This window comes from Montipora foliosa, chromosome 5, assembly GCF_036669935.1.
Source record: "Montipora foliosa isolate CH-2021 chromosome 5, ASM3666993v2, whole genome shotgun sequence".
NCBI classification, from domain to species: domain Eukaryota; kingdom Metazoa; phylum Cnidaria; class Anthozoa; order Scleractinia; family Acroporidae; genus Montipora; species Montipora foliosa.
In genome coordinates, this window is record NC_090873.1 from 42364981 (window position 1) to 42390481 (window position 25501).

Sequence of the window (25501 nt, forward strand, 5' to 3'; positions counted from 1 at the left end):
GACGAGACTGGTACAGTGTAGCTTACTTTTGACCGGTACTGTACATTGTACTTGGTAGTGAAAGAGTTTACAATGACATAAATTTTGACTGGAGAGATGTTGTCAATACACTGCGAATAGTCAACTGGATGTTGCTCATTAACGTCCTTTGTCATTGACGCAATCAATTTCAGAAAGTCTGCAACTCATTAGACGTGCACGGTTGTGTGTCTGCCAGTCTAATTCTCCTAGTCTGTCAGTCACTCACTTGGTCATCGTTTCAATTACTCAGTTAGACAAGAAGTCAGAAGTTAATCATTTGGTCACGTAGACAGTCCATCAGTCATAATATACACAGTCAGTTAGTTGGTCACACATTCAATGCTGACCTGTCGGTCAGTGACTCCGTCCATGCCATCAGTCAATTGCTGACAGTCACATACAGTAGTGAGTAGTCAGTCCATAAATCTATGTGAAATGAAGTCAGTCAGTCAGTTTTTCAGCTGGTCAAACCTGGACAGTTAGTGCGGTAATAATTACTGTATAAGCTGGCTGATTGATGGAATGACAATTATTATCCTTCCATCAATCAGCCAGCCACAAGGTTACCAAGCTACGCAGTCATCCATCCACGCTACATGTATGCCTAAACTTCATCGCTTAAAGCTCTTGAAATACTCAAAATTTCTGAAAAATAATCTAACATACCTGTTGTCATTTTCTCCTCCAAAAGTTTCATGTTCCACAGGAGCATGGATTAGAACAAGTTTATCAACTTTCTCCGATAGTTTGCTAAGTCTCTTGGATTCCAAAACATTGAACAAAGAAGCCACAAACTCGGCTAGGTTACTCTGCAGGTCCCTGGAATGATCTTCACCGCTAATGAGGGCAAAATCCTTCCGAACCTTCGCATGTTTCGTAGACTTGCAACCAAAGACGAAACATCGCGTGTTGAGGAGAATCGCGCTGAACGGATTTTTAATCTCATTGACAGGTTTTTCCAATTTCTCCACTTCGTTGATCTCGGAACATTTACCTACGCAGATGAGCCCTAAAACTCGCCTATGAAAGTGGAAATTTCCCCATTCAATGAACTGAGGCGTAACTCGCTTAGAATATCGCAGATGGAGTATCCGAGTGGTGTTTGGTACCTGCGCTCTTCGATAGCCTGAAATTTCGTCGTAAATAGCTCTGAACGGCTTATCTCCAATGTATCCCACTGGCTGTACAAGTATTAAGACCCCGCAATGGTCTGAAAGACTTTGACCGAAGTCAACCCTCAGCATACTAAGGGAGAAGAGACGGCATATTCGCTTACTGGAGTTTCATTTCTTGTCCGCCATATTTGAGAATGCGCAGTAAATACACAGGTCAGCTTACGCTACGCATTAATTGGAGGCTATGACCGCTGGCTTACAGCTCACTGCAATTTGCGCCAAGGATTGGGGCTGGAGGGTGGGGGGCGGGGGGAGGGAGGAGGGAGACAAATTGTATTGTGGGACATTCGAGTTTCAAGTGAAAAGCTAATCTCGTACCCAGATCTCTTGCGCCACAAGAGATCTGGGTACGAGATTAGTGAAAAGCAAAACACGCGGGAGAAAACTAAACCGCAACTAGTAACGGTAATTAGTGTGTGGTTTCCTGTCGCTTCTGATTGGTTGCTGCACGATAGGAAATGTTAAAGTCAAATCAACGTGTTCACAGTACAGGGGCACCCAACGAGAATATAGTTCAAAATCATTTAAACATAGCCTTGTTAAATGTATTTTAGTATTTAAGGTGATTCCCGGGTAAAAGAACCCGTCATAGATTTCCGATGAAACTTGGTATGATGACATTACAGTACAAGGAGATGTTAAAAAGGTAATAAAAAGAGGGGGTCACCGTGCTTGTTTTCATGCCACGATGCTGACAAATATGGTTATTTAGGTGACTTTTGGTTATCTCAGTGCACAACAAACAAGATCGATTATTTTTCAATGCGGCGTGCTATATCACACAGAGTTCGACTTTCTTTGATTGCTTATTCATCTACGTCCCAGAAAAAATGGCTTCAAATACCCTGCATTATTAATTGATATTTTTATCCTTTAAAGGAAACATAATTTGGACTTGCTCTGCTGGGCCCGTTACGTCTCTATCTGTAGCATTTATTTCATTTGCCAAAAAAGTAGCTATAGATTTCTGCCAAATTTTTTCTCAGTTATTGCGGATATTGTTCTCATTGAATTTATAAAATAAAAAGTGGGGGTCACCGTGCTCGTTTAAGAGAAAAGGAGCTTTTATCTCGCTATCGAGCTTAGTTTGAGGGAAATCCCTTATGTTTTGTACGCGCGCGCGCTCATGTGCGCGTGCTGATGACGCAAAAATCGTGCGCAGTAGGAATGCGCAATGCAAAACCAGGGAATCACCTTAAACGGTAGATATAGGCACATTTTTATCCCCTCAAAATTTTTCATCTGTTCGGATTTCCTAGCTGAAAGTCTAGTGATCCGAAAATTATAGGGAACAAAACTTACGTTTTCGAAAATTTCAGCCAGAAAAAAGGCTTCCGAAAATTCTAGCTAGGTGACCTTTTTAGTACCCTGGGCACCAGAGGTTTTTCTCGCGTGCGGCGGGAATTTTCGGTGTCGGCCAAAGGCCGACACAGCTTCGGCCGTAGGCCGAAGCCACGAGCGGCGAAGCCGCGAGAAAAACCTCTGGCACGGAGCGGTGCTTTTTACCGTCCCCGTTGACCTTTGAGCTTTTTTATCGGATTACATTTATGCCAATCACATGGACGTCTCACGTGGACCGGCACGTGAAGAAATGTCAGAAATTCGATTAGGGCATTCAACGGGCAAACAACAATCACAATTGCACTTTTCGGATAGTCGCAGTATCCCATTTGGTTAAGACGTAAACAAAGACCCGGTATAAGCTGAAACAACAACGAATGAAGGGGTAGTTTCTAAAGAAACTGTGGTGCTGCGTCGGTGGGGAAGTAGTATACAAAAATTTGGTTTATCAACGGAGTTGATAATGTAAATTGACCACCGTACAGAGATTCTAAAAGCTGACGTTTCGAGCGTTAGCCCTTCGTCAGAGCGAATGGATTCGCTCTGACGAAGGGCTAACGCTCGAAACGTCAGCTTTTAGAATCTCTGTACGGTGGTCAATTTACATTATCAACTCCGTTGATAAACCAAATTTTTGAAACAACAACGATTTACCGGAACCGGTTGGCAAGACAGCAAGAACGTCCTTGCGTTGAATAAAATTAAATACCCCACTTGTTTGCACATCACTTAACTTCTCTACACCGTCAAAACTTTCTAGTACATTGCTTATACTTTCCTTCAGTGCCTTCCCCAAACTTTCACAAACCGCCATCACAACACTTCTGGCAGTACGCTTACGTGATGTCAACAATATTCTTTCACGTGCTGGTCTATTCTTGTCGACCAATTGTAGCGTCTGTCCCTCAGGTGGTCGTTCGGAGCCAATCAGCCGTCCTGTCCAAAATCTGGACCAACTGATCTAACTGAGCTAACGATTGGTTCGACGCTATCAAAGGAATAGCGCTCTGGTCCAGAGGCTTTTCGCGCGGGTCATTATAAAGACTTGACTGAAAACCGGAAACCGCGCTAGAAAAGTCTCTGGCACCCAGGGTACCTTTTTAGGGAAAAAATCCGTTAAAAACGGGCAATTATACCATCTTTTAGATGTTCGAAAATCCCAGGACAGGCAGGAAAGCAAGAAATTTTACAACAAATGTTCCTAAAATTCTAGATCTCAAATCGTCTTCCGAACACATATTTTCCGAAAATTGACATTGGGTACCCCTGGCGGTAGGCTTTTGTACATTATGCTTTTACTTCGCCACTTAAGTGCTTTATTTTAATATTCCTGTTTCCCCTCTAAAATGCTTGGTCTCCCTCCAAAAAGTCACTATAGTGTTCACTAATGCTCATGATAGGCTGTTAAAGCTGTTCTTAAAATTTCAACGTTTCAACACAAATTAAAATGCTACTATGATCAAAAAATCACTTCCGTTTTTTTCTTCAGATTTTGAAAACGTTATTCCTTAACACCTGATTGGTAAAATTTTAAGCTTTGATTTTTTTATGCAAAGGTAGCCTGATTCGACTTGGACCGTCTGAGAATCAGCCTAATGCAAAGGCTGTTTACTTTGAGTTACTCACGTTCCAAGTTCAAAACTGACCGATTGGACGTCATTTACTCACTAGCTTAAAATTTAGCGCGTGAATGCAGCTTATTATATAAGAGAAAAACGAGACTAGACAAGCTCATAACTGAAATACATTTTTAGTGACTTAACGAGCAAAATGGAAAATGTTAACCGTGTTATAAAATGTTCCTTGCTAAATATGCTCATTTGTGCGATTTTACGAAACAAAGGAGAAGGCAATAGCGCTCTGCGTTTATTGTTTAGTTTGTCACCTACATAAAGTTAATGAATGTCGTTGTACTATCTTAACTTCACCAATGATCGATTCTCTTTCTAAGTGTTCCCGTATATATGACGCACGATGTGAACTGGAGATAAATGTCCCGAGAACAAAAAAGGCAATCTGAACATCAAAACCCGTCGAAAACATCTGAAATAATGGGTTATTTTGATCGCGTTGACGATCGCGTTACAGTTTCGTTACACATTCTGTATACCGCAAACCAAGAGGCTGAGGGCTCGCAAGATCGGCTTACAGTAAGCCGATCTTGCGAGCCCTCAGTCACTTTGTTTGCGGTATACAGAATGAGTAACGAAACTGTAACGCGATCGTCAACGCGATCAAAATAACCCATTATTTCAGATGTTTTCGACGGGTTTTGATGTTCTAAAGACAAACATATCTCCTCTGGACCCTGTGAGTCAACCTATACTCCAGAATTAACAACTGGCCTTTTCCAAAAACTTATCCATTATCCATTTGCTAAAAATAGACGTGAAGACAAACATTTTCTAATATATGCAATCTCGTTCCCAGAGTCTTCGTTCCCTTTGACCAGCGGGCGTAACCCGACCCGCTGGTCAAGGGGAACGAAGACTCTGGGAACGAGAATGTAATATATGCATCAGACTTAACTTCTTTCGCTGTCATACATGCGCATTTACAGCCAAGGAGGCTACCAAATCGTTCCCTATAAATTGTCTACATGCGTTCAAAATAGTATTTGAAGCAGAGTTAGCGAGTTGAAGGAGTAAGATCAAAAGTAGTTCAAGCTGTGCCGGTTGTGCCCTTTATGACCAGTTTCAGTCAGTACGAAATGATTAAAATTAATCAGACAAATAAGCAGTAGTGTTGCGTTATATTTATCTTCTAAATCCTGGGGGAAGCTCAAGAGTTTTAGTCAACTGTTTCGTGGAATATTCCCTCCATCCTCTATCCTTCCAAGGAGAAAGAACAGCCGAACAAGAGACAAGATAGAAAGGCGAGAAATTTTGCAATTCGACCGAGGCAAAAATCCCATGTCTGAATAGCAGACTACAGACTGCAGACTAACCGCTCTCAGAAACAGTCGTAGTTTGTCTCCTGCTACCACTTTCGCACTTTACAGACCACGAGGAAGTCGTATCTTGTCAGGTTAGCAAACTCAATTTTCTTTGAGACTAACCGGCAGAAATTTACATTCAAAGCATTCCCCTGACAAGTGTAATTTGTCGCTCATACAACGTCACTTCGCTTGGCGAGAAAATACGAGTTCTCCCTATTTAGTCGCTCCTGTCCAATGACTGTTAAGCTGGTGATGATCATGATAAGTCAATGCTCATTCTCACCTCGACGTCAGTTTAACAGTAAATCCCATTGCAGGATCTGAATTGCTGGAGCAATTTCTTCGTCCCTCACACCAATGTAAGGTATTTCTTGAACTGCAGGAAACTTGTTTTGTCCCAAACAGACATTACTATTTGTAGTATATTTAATTTGGCAATTACCATTTAGAGAGAAAATTAAAGTAAAGCCAGTAACTGAAATTAGGAATAAGGACGGCATAATGCAATGAACGCTATTTTCTCGAAAAAACATTGTCATTCGATTTGTCCTTGAAAATGAAGAAAGACCATTCTTTATTCTTTTCTCTGACACCAACAGAGGGATTACCCGTCTTCTTACAGCATATTTAAGCCCATGTTAATGTTCAAATTAATTGGCTTCCCAAATTCTAGAGTGTAGTATTCACAACGTTGGTGAGAAAGTGAAGTTCGATGACTCATGTACTTCCACCGTTTAAGCTTTGTACTAATGTCCTTTCTATTTGTTCTCCTGTTCAAGATTCCGAAGCCATGTTGTTCAAGTTCCTATTGATCATGGTATTTCTTACCGTGGATTTTCCTTTCCCAAGCCAAGCGTCTTCTAACTGTCCTCAGTGGGTGAAGTTCAATAATTCGCCAGTCTGCTTCGGTGCCAAGGGAAACCAATTTGGTCGGTTCACCATCAATCGAAACATCTTTGTGAGCCAATTCATGATCGTCCACCGCTCGGGAAAGGTGACGTGTCATAGTAACTTAGGCTACAGTTACTGGGGATGTACACCGAATTCAACTCGCCTCGAAGCCATCTTGACTGACAACAACAACAAGATTTTAGCCCCAGAAGCATCAAAAGTTAACAGTGGAGGAAAATACGCTTTAGCAGGTTATGATTCTTCCTCCTCCGTTCTTGTCTTCTGTGGAGTCGGAAAAAAGAGGCCTCATGTCATATTCGCCAACACCGAGCTGCGTTTGTGGCATGGAGAGGACTTGAAAGACCACACCGAGAGCGATAACGGGGGCCGAACGTGCGCAGATGTGTATGGGCTCACTAGCTAACTCAGCCAAAGACGCTCAGTCTCAGACTCAACTGTACTTGAAGACACTATACTCTTGTAGTTGTCAATTGCAATAAAAAGTTTTCATTTGTTGACATTGAGTAGTAGATGATTTTTGAAAGATAACTGCCGGATTATAACGCTAACTGGGGTTTAAATTTTATTTCACTCTTCGAGAAAGATAATTAATCTTGATGGTCTCTCTATCACCAGTGATAACAGTAGACAAAAAAGGGCAGAAAACTCATGATCTTTAGATGTCATTATCCATCAAAACATGTCCTGGCAACCACATATCAAAGCATGCAATTCCTTTCTAAACGAGCCCTAAGAATCGTAAGTCAATCTCCCCCACGTGAAATGGAAAATTGGAAACAGGCAATGGACTCTAACCAATATATTAGATTGTCAGGACTGTCAACCCCAAAAGTCTTCAAATATTGAGAATTGATAGGGATGGGATGACAGATGACGTCCCAACGCTTGAGACGTCATGTCTGGTGACGTCATTTTTCGTCTTTTACGCGAAAAGATACTCGTTGAATCCGTTCGATATATGAAATTTAAATCGGGAACCTTCACAATTTTTTCAGCTACATTTGTCTTTACAAGTTAGAAACCAAAAAACTCCCTTGGAAGCAAAGTAAAATCAATCGTCATGTTCAATTTCCGCGATCATTTTGACACAAGTAGACAAGACCTCACGGAACCAAGGCAAAAAGTCAAAAAATGCGCAAAAAAGATGTCATTGGCATTTGATTGGTTTATTTTGGACAAATCACATTATTGCTTAAATTACAATCCGTCACTGGCAACGAGTTTATGAAACGTTCGAATTTTGTTATCAGTGTTAAAATAACTCAAAGAACACAAAGTGTTTGAAATTTTATTGTTGTGAAAGTCGATTCTCACAAGAAGTGACAAATTTCGACGATTAATCGGGGAAATCCCACAGCGTAATCTTGAGACCAGCAGATAGGGTCCAAAATTTGGACTCTTCCAGATTATCCGAGAGAGTTGACAGCCCTGGATTGTTATCCCCAGATATGAGCAAAGCTTTCGATTCTTTACGTCCTTCGCTACTGATAAAGAAGCTCAAGGCATTTGGTGTTTCTGAGGAGCCACTGGGCCTAATGAAATCACATTTTATTAACAGACAAAACAGAGTCAAGTTAAATGAAACTACCAGCATTTGGAAGGACTTTGTTAGAGGATGTTCTCAAGGATCATCTTTTGGACCTTTGTTATGGAACATTTATCATAATGACGCGACTTACTTAGTTAACAATACGAACCTTTCATTGTACGCTGACGACCATCAATTATATGTCATATGTGCAATTTTACGAAACAAAGGAAAAGATAATAGCGCTGTCTGCGTTCATTGTTTAGTTTGTCACCTATATCAAGTAATGAACGTTTTACTTTCTTAGCAACCAATAATCGATGCTCTTTCTAAGAGTTCCGGCGCATGTAGACGTCACTCGTGAGAGAGTCACTCGTGTCATCGATGCGAAGGACAAGTTGGCGAATGCATATGTACTGAAGAGATTTTATGATGAAGCCAGAAAAAAGAATGGCGAGCTTTACACCAAAGCTTCACTTGTCAGGATACGATTTGAAAACTGTGAAATTCTTCAGCTTTGTTGATGCCTAGTGTTATTGAACGTTTGACTGTAAATACAGTCTACAAATATAATTATGCTGAGAAGGAAACCAATTGATTGGTGCCATTACTCGACTCCGCAAGGCAGCGCGGGCTTACGGCCTCGGGCCGTACTCGAGACAGAGGGCACAGTTTTTCCCAATACGGACCGACCAAGGCCGGTGAATAACATTTTTATTTATTTCTAAATTCTAGTTTCAGAAGGTAGGAGAAACTATTAAGAAAAACTGGAAAAGTCATGTTTTTATTTTACACATTGTCTCATCAACGTGTCAACAAATGTACAATAAAATGAATTGGTAAGGAATATTTTTACACTGTGTGAAGTTTCGCTTTCAAAAGTCAACAAACTTGGCGAAATGTAGAGGAAGCCATTTCTTTCAATTCGCAACCTCACTCTGCGCTTAGCGTAGTTGGTTACCATGACCGAGGTCAGGAGATAGGAAAATACTGCCCGCTCCCGGAACCAATCAGATTGCAGGATTCTCAGGATACCGCCCGCTCACGATCAAAGAAATAAATAAGGAACAATTATTGACCTCGGTTATCGCAAAATATCGTGATTTGTCAGTGGAGAGCTGGCCCCAGTTGTTGAAACGATGGATAGCGCTATCCGCGTCGGATAAATCACTATCCACTGGCTTTGCTAGGGTTTATCTAGCTTTGCTAGTGTTTATCCGCTGGATAGTGATTTATCCCGCGTATACCGCCATCCATCGTCTGAACAACTGGGGCCAGATCAATTATTAGCCTCAGCCTTCGCCTTCGGCAAATAATTGATCTGCTCGCCACTGACAAATCACGATATTTTGCTTAACCTCGTCCAATAATTGTTAATTAGAAAATATTTGTCTTTACGTCCATTTTTATCAAATGGATAATGCACACGTTTTTGGAAAAGTTCAGTCGTTAATTATAAAGTATAGCTTGACTGTGTGTTGCGAAAAGACAGCAATTGCAAAAATATATATAGATGAGCCCGGGAGACGAGCGCAACGGCTACGAAGCTTCTAACACCGACAACTTGACAAGAACGGAGTTTTTCAAGAAACTAATTTGTCTCAAGCGCCAGTCACTCAATTCACGACACTTTTTGTGGCCTCGCAATTGTCCATTTGTTAAGTGACAGCAAAGAAGGTGGGATCAGTTTTTTCAATCTGATGTGCTTGCACTTCAGGGAGGAAGTCATTAAAAAAGTCATTAAAAAAATCAGATTTTACAGTAGTTGTAGTAAATCGAAGTAATTATTGTAATGCAAGTATCTCATCAAACACAGGCTGACCGAACTCCTTCCAGTACTTAGACCGCTCTCAGAAACAGTCGCGGTTTGTCTCCTGTTGCCACTTTCGCACTTTACAGAGCACGAGGAAGTCGTATCTTGTCAGGTTAGCAAACTCAATTTTCTTTGAGACTAACCGGCAGAAATTTACATTAAAAGCATTACCCTGACAAGTGTCATTTGTCCCTCATACTACGTCATTTCGCTTGGCGAGAAAATACGAGTTTTTCCTATTTCGTCGCTCCTGTCCAATGACTGTTAAGCTGGTGATGATAAGTCAACGCTCATTCTCATCTCGACGTCAGTTTAACAGTAAAATCCATTGCAGGATCTGAATTGCTGGAGCAATTTCTTCGTCCCTCACACCAATGTAAGGTATTTCTTGAACTGCAGGAAACTTGTTTTGTCCCAAACAGACATTACTATTTGTAGTATATTTAAATTTGGCAATTACCATTTAGAGAGAAAATTAAATTAAAGCCAGTAACTGAAATTAGGAATAAGAACGGCATCATGCAATGAACGCTATTTTTTCGAAAAAACATTGTCATTCGATTTGTCCTTGAAAATGAAGAAAGACCATTCTTTATTCTTTTCTCTGACACCAACAGAGGGATTACCCGTCTTCTTACAGCATATTTAAGCCCATGTTAATGTTCAAATTAATTGGCTTCCCAAATTCTAGAGTGTAGTATTCACAACGTTGGTGAGAAAGTGAAGTTCGATGACTCATGTACTTCCACCGTTTAAGCTTTGTACTAATGTCCTTTCTATTTGTTCTCCTGTTCAAGATTCCGAAGCCATGTTGTTCAAGTTCCTATTGATCATGGTATTTCTTACCGTGGATTTTCCTTTCCCAAGCCAAGCGTCTTCTAACTGTCCTCAGTGGGTGAAGTTCAATAATTCGCCAGTCTGCTTCGGTGCCAAGGGAAACCAATTTGGTCGGTTCACCATCAATCGAAACATCTTTGTGAGCCAATTCATGATCGTCCACCGCTCGGGAAAGGTGACGTGTAATAGAAGCTTTGGCTACAGTTACTGGGGATGTGCACCAAATTCAACGCGCCTTGAAGCCATCTTGACTGACAACAACAACAAGATTTTAGCCCCAGAAGCATCAAAAGTTAACAGCGGAGGAAAATACGCTCTAGCAGGTTATGATTCCTCCTCCTCCGTCCTTGTCTTCTGTGAAAGCAAGAAACCTCATTGCGTACTTGCCAACACCGAGCTGCGTTTGTGGCATGGAGAGGACTTGAAAGCCCACACCGAGGGCGATAACGAGGGCCGAACGTGCGCAGATGTGTATGGGCTGTTAGCTAACTAAGCCAATGACGCTCAGTCTCAGACTCAACTGTACTTGAAAACACTATACTCTTGTAGTTGTCAATTGCAATAAAAAGTTTTCATTTTTTGACATTCAGTAGTAGATGATTTTTGAAAGATAACATGCTGCCGGATAATAACGCTAACTGGGGTCTAAATTTTATTTCACTCTTCGAGAAAGACAAATAATCTTAATGGTATCTCTATTACCATTAATAATAATACACTAAAATGAGAAGACAACACAAGATTTTTGGGTGTCATTATCCATCAAATCCTGTTATGGCAACCACATTTCAAAGCAACTTCTTTCAAAGTTGCTAAATGCATCGAGATCATTAGTACCAAATCTCGTCAGTTTTTTTTAATTCTTACAAATACTCCATGCACATTGTATAATTCTCTAATACTCCCCTACCTACAATACTGTTTTATCGTTTGGGCCTCTACGTATCCCTGTCATCTACAACCACTCTTTTGTCTCCAAATGAAACGAGCCCTAAGAACCATTACAAGGAAAAATTACGTTTTTGCAAACGTTGGCCGTGTTGCACTTATATTTCAACAGACTTAACTGTTAAGGGTAATGTTAGTTTTCTACCTATATAAACCACGTGGGCGTTAGCCCTAGTAATGGAAATGGGCCCTTAAGAATCATTACTCAATCTCCCCTACGTGACCGAAAATTGTACTCTGACAATGGACTCTAACCAATATATTAGATTGTTATTCACAGATATGAGCAAGGCTTTCGATTCTTTACAGCCTTCGCTACTGATAAATAAGCTCAAGGCATATGGTGTTTGTGAGGAGCTACTGGGTCAAAACAAGAGAACTTGATAGTCTCTTGGTCAAAAAGATTATCTTTTTAACAGACAAAACAGAGTCAAGTAAATGGCCAGAACCACCAGCAACTGAAGGACATTGTTAGAGGCTGTCCTCAAGGATCATCTTTTCGACCTTTATTATGGAACATGTACCAGTGTTACACAATCTAAATGGGTAATACCCAAATAATCTAAATTTAGATCAGTGGGTGCAAGCCATCTCAGATGATAATCCGAGTCATCCAAACAAATCATTAAATATGCGTTTCCTCTTCCACTTCAATTACATGAAGTTTACCTATACTTAGAAGATGATCGACGGACATGGATGACAAAAAGGTTGAACCTAGTCCGTTATTTAAACGTTAGCCACGCGTAAGGAATCATCGATAACCACCACACCATCGAAGCACGCGGATGAATGAAGGCGTATTTTTATAATATTTAAATAGAAACCCATCACCAATATTGAAAGCTAATCGATTTAAGATGGGTGCTTACTTAGAATGGGCGTTTAGACTTAAACACAGTTTATCAGCACTATTCAAAATGGGTGCTTAGACCTAAATACGGTGCATGCATGGTTGGATGACTCGCATGATCATCTGAGATGGCTTGCACCCACTGATCTAAATTTAGATTATATGGGTATTACCCATTTAGATTGTGTAACACTGGTGTGGAACATTATGCTTGCCAGCCTGTCTAATTCACCCAGTGTGTCAGTCACTCACTTGGTCATCGTTTCAATCAGTCAGACATGAATTCAGAAGTTAATTATTTGGTTACGTAGACAGTCCGTCATTCATATCATAGTCAGTCAGATAAGTTGATCACACATTGGTTCAGTCCATCAGTAAACTGGTCTCGCAAATATTCTGCACGAAAAGTCCGTCAGTTGTTCAGCTGATGAAAACTGGACAGTTAGTACTTAAGTAATAGTAATTATTATCGGTGTACCTCTAAAACAGTAAAACCTAGATTAGAAGTTTAAGATAATAAAACTTAAGTAAATAGATGAGCAAATGAAATAAATTGTATGCAATATCGATGCGAGAACGGCTTTAAATTCTCTTAGTGATTCAGTAATTACAGATATAAGCAAACTGTTTCAAATCCTTATGGCAATAGGATGAAAACAAAATTTATACGTATTGCCATTAGATGTACCAGGTTGATGAAGAGGTGCACAGTTGCGACGGCGCGAAGCTATCGTATTTCGAGACATTTCAGCTGGTATAGACAGACAAGAATATGCCCTTTGTAGATCTTATAAAACATGCGATGTTCCAGCGAGTCCCAACCTAGCGCATCAATCATTGGAGAGACATTCGTACAGGCAACGGAATTATCTGGAAAGTTCGCGAGGGTCAATGTCACGCAGTGTTTTATCAATAATTTTCTGGAACTGTGACTCCTCAGTTTCAAAATAGTCTGTGACTCATACGTTTTAAAATAGAGTTTATTGTAATAGCCGTAAATAGTTGCTGGAAACTTCAAGTCTCTCTTCGGATAGCTATATAAGCGGCTCTCTAGTCAGTCGATTATGGTTGTGGTTAGTTACCGTAACAGAAATTGGGGGCTTCTCCGGGAGTCATTTTCCTGTCCGCGGGAGTCATATCCCTGCCCGGGAGTCAATTCCCTGTCCGGAAGTCCTTTTCCTGTCTGCATTGACATGAGCAGTTACTGACAGTGATTGGTGATCCTCGTAAAAATTGTCATTAAAAACTATTTCACCCTGTAGTTTGTACCATCCAGTATCTTAACAGTTATTATTGCTTATGCCCAGAGTTTACAATTTACAGTTCAAGCGATTCAAAGGTTGTCTTGGGAGGATGTTGAACCCACGATCTTCGGGGGGTAGGTACTTGCTGTCTCTTTTCCTATTGTTTCAATTTTTTTTTAACAAGGTATAAAACGTTCAGTAATTATACAATTACCCTAACCTAATCCTAACCCTGAAGGTTCTACCGTGTTTAGATAATTTTGTGCAATAGATAACCACTAAATGACAAAATACACCAAGTACCTACCCCTTCGGGTCAGATCATCGCTGCTCTACCGACCGAGCTACAAGGTCAGACGGGAGCACGTCGTGGGAATTTAAGATGTCAATGTCACGGCAATGAATATGTACAAGTACAAGGAAGGGTTACGTTTTTGCAAACGTTGGCCGTGTAACTCTTATATTTCAACAGACTTAACTATTAGAGGGTGATGTGAAGTGCTAGTTTTCAACCCTATATGAACCATGTGAGGGTTAGCCCTACTAATAGCGTTATAATTAGGGTTAGCGTTAGGGTTAGGGTTGGAAATGTGCCCACACAAGGACAGAAACAAACTCTGACCAGGGTGGCAATTGAACCCACGACCTTCGGGTTAGATCACTTGTAACGTTTGATAACGTGTGGTGATGTGTAGTCACGTCTAGTGACAACTAGTTACTGCTATTACCGAGTGATAACGGCTAGTGATGTGTAGTAACGTCTAGTGACGACTAGTAACTGCTAGTAACGTGTGATAGCGGGTAGTGATGTGACAACTAGTGTAATAACGGCTGGTCGTGTGTAGTTACGTTTAGTGACAACTAGTAACTTCTAATAACGTGTGATAACATGGTGTGGTGATGTGTAGTCACGTCTAGTGACAACTAGTTACTGCTATTAACGAGTGATAACGGCTAGTGATGTGTAGTAACGTCTTGTGACGAATAGTAACTGTTGGTAACGTGTGATAACGGGTAGTGATGCGACAACTAGTGTAATAACCGCTGGTGATGTGTAGTTACGTTTAGTGACAACTAGTAACTTCTAATAACGTGTGATAACGTGTGGTGATGTGTAGTCACGTCTAGTGACAACTAGTTACTGCTATGAACGAGTGATAACGGCTAGTGACGTGTAGTAACTTCTAGTGATGACTAGTAACTGCTAGTAACGTGTAATAACGGCTGGTGATGTGTAGTTACGTTTAGTGACGACTAGTAACTGCTAGTAACGTGTGATAACATGGTGTGGTGATGTGTAGTCACGTCTAGTGACAACTAGTTACTGCTATTAACGAGTGATAACGGCTAGTGATGTGTAGTAACGTCTTGTGACGAATAGTAACTGTTGGTAACGTGTGATAACGGGTAGTGATGTGTAGTAACGTCTAGTGACGAGTAGTAACTGCTATTAACGAGTGATAACGGCTAGTGATGTGTAGTAATGTCTAGTGATGAGTGGTAACTGTTAGTAACGTTTACCAACGACTAATGATGTGTACTAACGTCTAGTGACAACTAGTAACTGCTAGTAACGTTTAATAATGGCTGGTGATGTGTAGCGACGTATAGTAATGGCTAATAACGTGTGTTAACACCTAGTGATGGGAAGTAAGGTTAAGTTACGATGAATCATGTTAGCCTATATAAAGTAACTAGTATTAATGGGTAGGGTTGGCAGGTTACGTTGAGTATTGTATTGCATAAGGAATTTTAGTGGGATTTTTCATTTAGCGTACTTGGACACGGAATTATAACCAGGTATTGATGACCTATGTGGTCATAAGCTCAGAAGCTGTTTTCAAAGTCAGTTGAGTGACGAGTTGCGAGTTACGCCTCAGTTTCAGTTAGCGTGAGATATGTTTCAGGCTCTATATCAGACCTGATCAGATGCTGGAATTTATGATGCCAGCTTTTCACCACTGAATGGTTGAAAAGTGCAGATTTAGTTCTTCAGCTATTTCAAGGGGGGTCAATCGTAATTTGCTTGGCAACTTTAATTTCCGAAATATTCCCAGCCTTGTTTGAACGTCGCGAAGACAGTTCGTTGATTAAAGGCCAAGTTTTCTTGGGATTTGACTTGCTGAGCTCTACAATAGATTGTCAATGAAGTATTTACATTTGGCTTTCCTAATTTCGTTATTTACCTGTCTGGTATGTTTCCGGGCTCGTTTATATTGATCCCATGTTGACTGTTTACGGTCCAACATGGCTTTCTTTTTTAAGAAATTTCTCTTACAAGTGCATTTCACGACTGAGATGGTCAGATATCCATAAGGCCTTTTTGTTGCCAACCCGTTTGGATTTATTAAAAGTGGGGCTTGTTTATCTATGGATTGCATTAGCATATCCTTCCACATGGACCACATACCATTTGGGTCGTCAAGTTCATTAAACATTGAATAAAGAAGCCACAAACAAAGAACAAAGAAGGCATAAGTTATTCTGCACGTCCCTGGAATTATCTTCTCCGCTAATGAGGGCAAACTACTTCCGAACCTTTGTATGGTTCGTAAAATTGCAAGCTATGCAGTCATCCATCTCATTATTTTTTTATTAATGTTACATGTATGCCTAAACTTCATGGCTTAAAGCTCTTAAAATACTCAAAATTTCTGAAAAATGATCAAACATACCTGTTGTCATTTTCTCCTCGAAAATTTCATATTCCACAGGAGCATGGATTAGAACAATTCTATCAGCTTTCTCCGATAGTTTGCTAAGTCTCTTGGATTCCAAAACATTGAACAAAGAAGCCACAAACTCGGCTAGGTTACTCTGCAGGTCCCTGGAATGATCTTCACCGCTAATGAGGGCAAAATCCTTCCGAACTTTCGCATGGTTCGTAGATTTACAACCAAAGACGAAACATCGCGTGTTGAAGAGAATCGAGCTAAATGGATTTTTAATCTCATGGACCGGTTTTTCCAGTTCCTTTACTTCGTTGACCTCAGAGCATTTACCCACACAGATGAGACCAAAAACTCGCTTGTGAAATGGACCTTTTCCCATTCAATGAACTGAGGCGTGACTCGCTTAATAGAATATATATCGCAGATGAAGTATCCGAGTGGTGTTTGGTACCTGCGCTCTCCGATATTCTGAAATTTGGTCATAAATAGCTCTCAACGGCTTGTCTCCAATGTATCCTACTATCGATCTCCGACGTCCGTGGACAAGGGCTTTTTTTCAGCCCACGTCACGAACCGTTGATTTCAGTCTGCGGTTAAAAAATTCTGACCACGTGATAACATTTTTTGTGGCTCTGCGGTTTCGAAAAAAACTGATCTCGTGACGCTATTTTCTGTTGCTCTCCCCAAAGAGAAAAACGCGAAACGATGTTGACGGCGATTAAAGCTATTACGGGTAACCCGGGAAAAGCCTTGTCCGAGGAAATGAGAAGAAGGTGGACATTTTTCTTCACTAGAGTTCTTTCTTTTCTCGGCGTTAGGAAGGACGAAGGACTAGCGCCACATGGTCGGTATAGAGCGTTTGCACTCACGTGACCAGCAGCCGTATTAGATTACTGAAATAAAGGAAAGTATTTGCATAAAGACTGAGTTCAATTCCCAGAGGATTAGTTTGGTACACCATCATGGCCGCCATTCCTTTGTTTTGGAACACCAACATGGCCGCCGTGACGTCATATGAAAACGCTCTATTTTCAAAACCGCATAGCCACAAAAAAATGTTATCACGTGATCAAAAGTTTTCAACCGCAGGCTGAAATGAAACAGTCCGTAAAGTGGGCTGGAAAAAAGTGGCCCTTGTCCACGGACGTCTGAGATCGATACTATTGGCTGTACAAGTATTAAGACCCTGCAATGGTCTAAAAGACTTTGACCGCAATCAACCCTCTACGGTGGCTGGCTCACAAGGGACATGCTGCAAATTAAAGAGTTGCTGCAAATAAAATGAAGTTGCTGCAAACAAAATAAAGCACCCTGCTAGCAGAGCCTTTCTTTTGCTTGCTCGATTTTGGCGTTGTCGAGAAAGGCTCTGCATGAATCGAGTAAGATCTTTATTGAATATGCGCTGCATGTTGCCAGGATACAGTCTAGAACCCAAGACTAATATGCCAGATCTCGCCGCCATCTTGATTTTTCATGGTACAGCGGGCTCAATTATAACCATCGGGTTTTTATCACTAAACGGACGCTCGCACTGGAAAAACTGGTTTGACGAGAGAAAACAAGATTGACTAGTCCAGAAGCTCGGGCTGCGGCGGCTTCAAAGAGTTGATGCGATTCGGGCAGAGCCTCCTTTTCTCCTCCTCATTAAAGAAAAAGAGAAAAGGAGGCTCTGCTCGCAGGGTGAAAATAAAGTTGCTGCAAATTAATGCACCAAAAGTATACGCGCGCACTGAAGGAAGGGCAGGTACGAAACACAGGTCACAGGTCCCAAGTCACAGGTCATTGTTTTACCAATACAGAAACACCCCGAACTGTTTACAAATGCTAACATTAGGCCTACTTAGGCCTAAGGGATGTTTAGGATACTTTCTGAATTGTTAAAATAATGACCTGTGGCCTGGACCTCTGACTGTGTTTTGTACCTGCCCTTCCATCAGTGAGCGCGCATACTTTTGACGTTTTAGTTTGCAGCAACATCATGTTAATTTGCAGCAACTTTTATTAATTTGCAGCAACTTTAATTTGTTTGCAGCACGTCCCTTGTGGGCCACCGTAACCCTCAGCAAATTAAGGAAGAAGGGACGGCATGTTTCATCGTTCAGTGATCGTTTCTTGTCAGACATATTTGAAAATGCGCAGTAAATACACTGATTAGTTTATGCAACGCATAAATAGAAGCCTATGGCTGCTGGCTTGCAGCTGACTGAACGATTCCAAATGCGCTAAGGGTTGTTTTGGCATTACGTTGGTTTCCTTTAAACCTGGTCAATCATTAAGCTTAAAAAGTATACAATTACAAAAGAAACAACGCATATTTTTTCTTAGATACCCTGTAAGGATGATTGACGTTTTATTTTCTTATGATTCGTAAAAAATGAAAAAAATTACTTGTTTGAAGTTGCGTGACCAAGAGAATGCGTGATCTTTTAGCCATAGAAAAGCAACAAACGAACATGGCGTCTTCTTTATCTGTGGGAATTCTTTCTCATGTTTGTGGAACTGCACTTTTTGCCTACACTCTCTACCATCATTTACAAATACAAGCCCCAAGCCATCGTGTTTATGGGGGTAAATTTAAGTTTTTAACTTTTCTAAACGTGGTAAGTTTGAAACTTTTCTTAACCGGCTTACTTGAATCGTGTGGTGCTAAAACTCAGCTTTAATATGGATTTAAAAAAATATATTGTTTTCTAATTTAGCTGACCTATGGAAATTAAAAGGAATCAATTTATTTCAAAAATTTGTTCTCTGTTTCCAGAGGTATTAAAGTTTTAATCGATAAATAAATAAATGTGGAATCATTCCATATTTAAATAATGTTACAATTCATAAATGGCGATCACATTTATAATTCTTTTGTCCACGTGCAAATTAGCCTACCAAGCCTCATTTCAGGGCAAGAATTCTTTTCAATTCACTGTAGGGTATCGAGGCTTGGTAGGCTAATTTGCACTTCAACAAAAGAATTCTAAATTGACCGCCATTTATGAATAAGGTCTATATCAAAATTAATTTTATCATGTATGTTAATAAATAACCTAGTAAAGAGCTTTCTTGATTTTTTTCGTGGGAGCTTCCCAATCAGTTTCGTTTTGCGCGAATTGTGTCAAGTGTTTTTTCGCAGGAAACGAAAATTGCCAGTTTTAACTGATTATTTTTCATAAATAATTTAAATTCAGCCATGTGATCTCATGAAAGTCCGTATATAATGCGACAAGGCATTGGACTAGTCTTGCGATCGAGATTATCTTCCCTTATTTATGAAAAGGGGATATTATTCAAGACGTGCTAAGGACATGTCACTAACACTTGCTCACATGACAGCTACAAAGCTGCAAACATTAGGAAGAGATGAGAAGCATAAATGAAACCACATTTAGTCACAGAATCAAAAGAGGTAATTGACAGGTGTTCATAAATTCTTTTTATTTATTTATTTTAGCTAGTCCAACTGGCTTACTTTTCAATAGCAGTTATGGCAGATATTCTAACTTTGATAAAAGGACAAGATAACCGGCTGATTAAATTGCGTGATGTATTGTTTGCCTCATTGGCATTTCCTTTATCTGCGGTAAGTGGTCTCAGAATTTTTCATTAATTTTTAATGGGTGAAAAGGAATAAACTGCACTTTTACCTTGACAATAGGTCATTTTATTTAGTGGTGCAGGGATGGCGCAGTGGTTTGAGCACTCGCCTCCCTCTGGCGTGGCCTGGATTCAATTCCAGATGCAGCGTCATGTGGGTTGAGTTTGTTGGTTCTCTTTTCTGCACCAGGAGGTTTTTCTCTGGGTACTCTGGGTTTCCCCCTCTCCTCAAAAACCAACATTTGACCTGATTTGCGTTGATTGTTTATTTCATTTTACGGTACAGTGTCCCCAACTGGGAGAGTAGAAAACACTGGGACAATTATACTAAACAACGAAAACAGCGGACCGAAGCACCAAAACACCATGTATGACCCTACCATACATGGAATACTAACCGACAAATGTTAATAATAATAATAATAATAATAATAATAATAATAATAATAATAATAATAATATTGTTGCCCTGGTTTCACATCACTTACATAAAGTAATCGGCCATCACAACACTTATTGAAAGCTAACCTTTTTAAAATTTGTGCTTAGACTTAAATACTGTTGAGCAACTCTGTTTAAAATGGATGTTCGGGCTTAACACTAATTTTGCCGCTGCTTATGACCAATAGTACTCACTTGAAATAGTATTTTTGGGGTAGTCTGTTTGGGTAGTCTGTCAGGGTAGTCCATCAGGGCTAGGGGTCAGTGTTTTCTACTCCCCCATCCCCAATTAGTGCACCAGCGCTAGAAGGACTAGACATGGGATATGTGCAGCAAAAATTAAGAATTGAAAACAATTTGCAGCACAACGATTATTTTAGTCGGTTAGACAAAATCGTAATCCTGACATTAACTCCTGTAGCGGTGGGACACACCTCGAATAGTCAACCTGGCTCGAGTACAGTTCAACAATATTATTTGTACTTTTTTGTGTGTTTTAATTGTGTACAATAACTAATACAGATGGATACAAATAAGTGAGGTTAATATAAATAAATATGGGTTATTGACCAAGCGTGAGGTCAAGGATGGCTGGATATTGGCCAAGTTCTCTTTTTGCATGTTTATGAGTCGAGGTCCATAAACAGGGAAAAAAGAATGGGGCCAATGTCCAGCCAACTTGACCGAACAAGCTTGGTCAATAAAGGATTTATTATAATGGATAAAACACCAAAAAATGATCTTTGACCTTGGAGGACCAAGCGAGAAATGCCGAGCGGGCAAGATAGCTCAGTGTTGCCCGCTTGGCTTACGCCAATCACAGCAAGAGATTTGGTTCATCTTGCCCGCTTATGGAGCTATGATATATTAGTATCACCCAACTAGTGGACTAATGCAAATCCTGCATTTTGATTGGCTATGCTAGTAGAGGACTATTAGTAATAGTCCTCGAGTAGCGAAAAGCGTGACGCTTTCTTTCATTTTATTCCCAAATAAATATTTCTTTAACTTGCATTTGCTAACTTTATTATTGCCTTTTCTGTCCGGCTAGTTGGGTGATACTAAAACAATTAGACCCTTCGCGCTCTAGGGCCACGGGTCAATAGTCCATTCGGCTTCGCCTCATGGGCTATTGACCCGTAGCCCTTGTGGGCTACGGGTCTAATTGTTAAATAATAATTATTATAATTATTATTATTTTATTGTTGTCTGTATTTCGAGACACAAGTGATGTTGAAGTTGGGGTGATGAGCATCATTAGGGGACTCTTTGTGGCGCTTATTGAATTCTGTGTGTATCAAATTACAGTTGCATTTCTGCTGGACATATCTGGCTTTAGTTGCTTTTAAAGTGTAACTGCAATCATTATGATTTTGTAACTCTCATTTCATTATTGACACTCTTTGCAGCCTTGCCATTCAGGGAAATTCTTTACGGTTTTCCCCACACATGCTATGGAAAATATGTAGGTGTTTATCCAGCCTGCTACAAATGTTTATGATATATTTTTTCTTAAATAAATAACTATTCCTCCTTTTCAGTTTGTAGCAGCCATATTTTGGGGAATTTACATGGTGGACAGAAATCTCATTTTCCCAAAACAAATGGATAAAATTATTCCACCCTGGTTGAATCATCTGTTGGTAAGTTAACTGCAATTTTTTCTTGTAACATAACCTTAATAGCCTTAATAAATTTTATCCTTGACCTCTTTTGTTTCAACTCGGTGCTTTAAATTAATATACAAAAATTTGGTTTTATCAACGGAGTTGATAATGTAAATTGGCCACCGTACAGAGATTCTAAAAGCTGACGTTTCGAGCGTTAGCCCTTCGTCAGAGCGAATCGAGGGATTATGGGTTACGTGTAGTTTTTATAGTAGAGTAGGAGCTACGCTATTGGTGGTAACATGGCAACGTGAAAAATAGGAATATATTAGTTAAATGAAAAGCGTTCGTTAATACCGTGAGGATTAAGGGTGCCGATTTGAAAGATGAATTTTTGTTCCAGATTCTTGCGGCTTTCCGTCGTACCTAGATGTAGGGAAAGGCCGCAGATAGCCATGTGTTTTTTGGAGTGGTTAGGCAGGTTAAAATGGCGAGCGACTGGCTTGGATGCATCCTTGTCATTCTTCTCAACATCGCGAAGGTGTTCGCGGAATCGGTCACCTAGTCGTCTACCTGTCTCACCAATGTATAATTTATTGCATAACGTGCAGGTTATGCAATAAATGACATTTGCGGAGGTACATGTGAAACGATCGGTGATCTTAACAGATCGCTTAGGTCCCGATATCTTGCTAGTGTTAACAATGAAAAGACAAGTTTTGCATCGTGAGCGCGCGCATTTGAAAGTGCCGGGTTGCTCGTTAGTTTTGAGCGCGCTTCTAACTAAAAAGTTGCCTACGTTTTTGTCGCGTTTGAATGAAATAAGTGGAGGTTGCGAAAAGATTCTACCAGTCTCGGGATCATTTTGGAGTAATTTAAAATTACTAAGAATGATGCTTTTGACTGCGTGATTATGAGGATGGAAAGTGAGGGTGAATGGAATTCTGTCATTCTTATCTTTTTGTGACGTTTGTAGTGATGACTGTCGATCAAATTGTTGGGCGCGATGATGGCCCGCTTTGACCACAGAGGCAGGATAGCCACGTTTTTCGAAGAACTGGCACATCTCCTCTGATTTGCTGGAAAAATCGGAGTCATCACTACATAGACGTCGAAGTCTAAGAAATTGAGAATAAGGGATGGAGTTCTTGACATGTGATGGATGTGACGATGAATACAACAAATAACTGTGTGAATCAGTAGGTTTGTAGTGCACACTAGTACATAGCACGTTGCCTCTAATAGAAACGTTGATATCTAGAAAAGCCAATGAAGTTTCCGAAATTTCCCAGGTATATTTAAGAGCCGGATGAAAAGAGTTGACGGAGGTTATAAATTGATCGAGTTCTTCTCTGCTGGATGAAATAGCGCCGATGCAGTCGTCGTCGTAACGGCCGTAGATGAGCTAAATAGCAACAGGTTCCTGAAAGGTGATAAGTAAGGTTATGTGGAAATATTATTGTGGCAAAATGGAGAAGTATTCATGGCAAGTCTGTGATCGGCAGCCAGGAGGGAATGTCCCACTCAATTACCCTAGATAATGGAAGAAGAGTGCTGAAACAACGCTTTCTGGCCGCCATTTTAGCAGGTTAACTTACAAGTTTTACGGAGTCTGGTGGCTTCGCGTTGCTACCTGGAGATGCTTCAGTGGATTCATGGTTTAGAGAAATTCATGTTCCACGAGCCTGGCGTGTTTATTTAGCGATTGGATTCGATTTTCGCGAAAAAAATCGTGCTTGTTTTGGGTCCATCGGAGTCCATAAGCTGGCTTCCGTCTCCTACCTTGTCACTATACTATGAAGGAAGGTGAACGGGGACCATTTTTCCCGAAACTTCGTGTACGTATTAACGACAAGAACAGCTCACCACATGGTAAGTTTTATCGATTTTTATTTCCATTTTCTAGCAAATTTTCAGACCTAAACTTCGCCTCATATGTTCTCTATATTTACCTACACACAGTGAGCCTGGGTTATCTGTGAGTTACCAAGCTACGCAGTCATCCATCCACGCTACATGTATGCCTAAACTTCATGGCTTAAAGCTCTTAAAATACTCAAAATTTCTGAAAAATAATCTAACATACCTGTTGTCGTTTTCTCCTCCAAAAGTTTCATGTTCCACAGGAGCATGGATTAGAACAATTTTATCAACTTTCTCCGATAGTTTGCTAAGTCTCTTGGATTCCAAAACATTGAACAAAGAAGCCACAAACTCGGCTAGGTTACTCTGCAGGTCCCTGGAATGATCTTCACCGCTAATGAGGGCAAAATCCTTCCGAACCTTCGCATGTTTCGTAGACTTGCAACCAAAGACTAAACATCGGGTGTTGAGGAGAATCGCGCTGAACGGATTTTTAATCTCATTGACAGGTTTTTCCAATTTCTCCACTACGTTGATCTCCGAACATTAATTTTACCTGCGCAGATGAGCCCTAAAACTCGCCTATGAAAGTGGAAATTTCCCCATTCAATGAACTGAGGCGTAACTCGCTTAGAATATCGCAGATGGAGTATCCGAGTGGCGTTTGGTACCTGCGCTCTTCCATAGCCTGAAATTTCGTCGTAAATAGCTCTGAACGGCTTATCTCCAATGTATCCCACTGGCTGTACAAGTATTAAGACCCCGCAATGGTCTAAAAGACTTTGACCGAAGTCAACCCTCAGCATACTAAGGGAGAAGAGACGGCATATTCGCTTACTGGAGTTTTATTTCTTGTCCGCCATATTTGAGAATGCGCAGTAAATACACAGGTCAGCTTACGCTACGCATTAATTGGTGGCTATGACCGCTGGCTTACAGCACACTGCAATTTGTGCCAAGGATTGGGGTTGGAAGGTGGGGGGCGGGAGGAGGGAGGGGAGAGACAAATTGTATTGTGGGACATTCGAGTTTCAAGTGAAAAGCAAAACACGCGCGAGAAAACTAAACCGCAACTAGTAACGGTAATTAGTGTGTGGTTTCCTGTCGCTTCTGATTGGTTGCTGCACGATAGGAAATGTTAAAGTCAAATCAACGTGTTCACAGTACAGGGGCACCCAACGAGAATATAATTCAAAATCATTTAAACATAGCCTTGTTAAATGTATTTTAGTATTTAAACGGTAGATATAGGCACATTTTTATCCCCTCAAAATTTTTCATCTGTTCGGATTTCCTAGCTGAAAGTCTAGTGATCCGAAAATTATAGGGAACAAAACTTACGTTTTCGAAAATTTCAGCCAGAAAAAAGGCTTCCGAAAATTCTAGCTAGGTGACCTTTTTAGGGTAAAAATCCGTTAAAAATGGGCAATTATACCATCTTTTAGATGTTTGAAAATCCCAGGACAGGCAGGAAAGCAAGAAATTTTACAACAAATGTCCCTAAAATTCTAGATCTCAAATCGTCTTCCGAACACATATTTTCCGAAAATTGACGTTGGGTGCCCCTGACGGGTAGGCTTTTGTACATTATGCTTTTACTTCGCCACTTAAGTGCTTTATTTTAATATTCCTGTTTCCCCTCTAAAATGCTTGGTCTCCCTCCAGAAAGTCACTATAGTGTTCAGTAATGCTCATGATAGGCTGATAAAGCTGTTCTTCTTCT

The 25501-nt window shown here is 40.4% G+C and overlaps 4 protein-coding genes and 1 long non-coding RNA gene across 5 annotated transcripts in view; 3 read left to right on the plus strand and 2 right to left on the minus strand.

Moving 5' to 3' along the window:
* Positions 1 to 1345, minus strand: part of LOC138004245 (trafficking protein particle complex subunit 9-like) — a 29459-nt gene extending 28114 nt beyond the window's left edge. The window contains exon 1 of the mRNA XM_068850721.1: positions 688 to 1345. Coding sequence (XP_068706822.1) covers positions 688 to 1265 — 578 coding nt within the window. The 5' untranslated portion in view covers positions 1266 to 1345. The remainder of the gene's footprint in view (positions 1 to 687) is intronic.
* A 4407-nt stretch (positions 1346 to 5752) lies between these two features.
* On the plus strand, positions 5753 to 6880 carry LOC138003184 (uncharacterized). The gene is made up of 2 exons (XM_068849145.1): positions 5753 to 5834; positions 6255 to 6880. The coding sequence occupies exon 2, from the start codon at positions 6266 to 6268 to the stop codon at positions 6788 to 6790; it is 525 nt and encodes a 174-aa protein (XP_068705246.1). The 5' UTR covers positions 5753 to 5834; positions 6255 to 6265; the 3' UTR covers positions 6791 to 6880.
* A 3117-nt stretch (positions 6881 to 9997) lies between these two features.
* LOC138003185 (uncharacterized) lies at positions 9998 to 11154 on the plus strand. Its single transcript, XM_068849146.1, has 2 exons — positions 9998 to 10104; positions 10526 to 11154. The coding sequence occupies exon 2, from the start codon at positions 10537 to 10539 to the stop codon at positions 11056 to 11058; it is 522 nt and encodes a 173-aa protein (XP_068705247.1). The 5' UTR covers positions 9998 to 10104; positions 10526 to 10536; the 3' UTR covers positions 11059 to 11154.
* A 7382-nt stretch (positions 11155 to 18536) lies between these two features.
* On the plus strand, positions 18537 to 21960 carry LOC138004248 (androgen-induced gene 1 protein-like). The gene is made up of 3 exons (XM_068850724.1): positions 18537 to 18882; positions 19725 to 19853; positions 21850 to 21960. Exons 1-3 carry the CDS (start codon positions 18697 to 18699, stop codon positions 21958 to 21960), a joined length of 426 nt encoding a protein of 141 aa, XP_068706825.1. The 5' UTR covers positions 18537 to 18696.
* Positions 21961 to 22118: 158 nt separating this feature from the next.
* LOC138004249 (uncharacterized) lies at positions 22119 to 24648 on the minus strand. Its single transcript, XR_011123776.1, has 2 exons — positions 24002 to 24648; positions 22119 to 23338 (listed from the first exon to the last, which is right to left on the minus strand). It is a non-coding gene; the product is annotated as an uncharacterized lncRNA (long non-coding RNA).
* Positions 24649 to 25501: the final 853 nt, after the last annotated feature.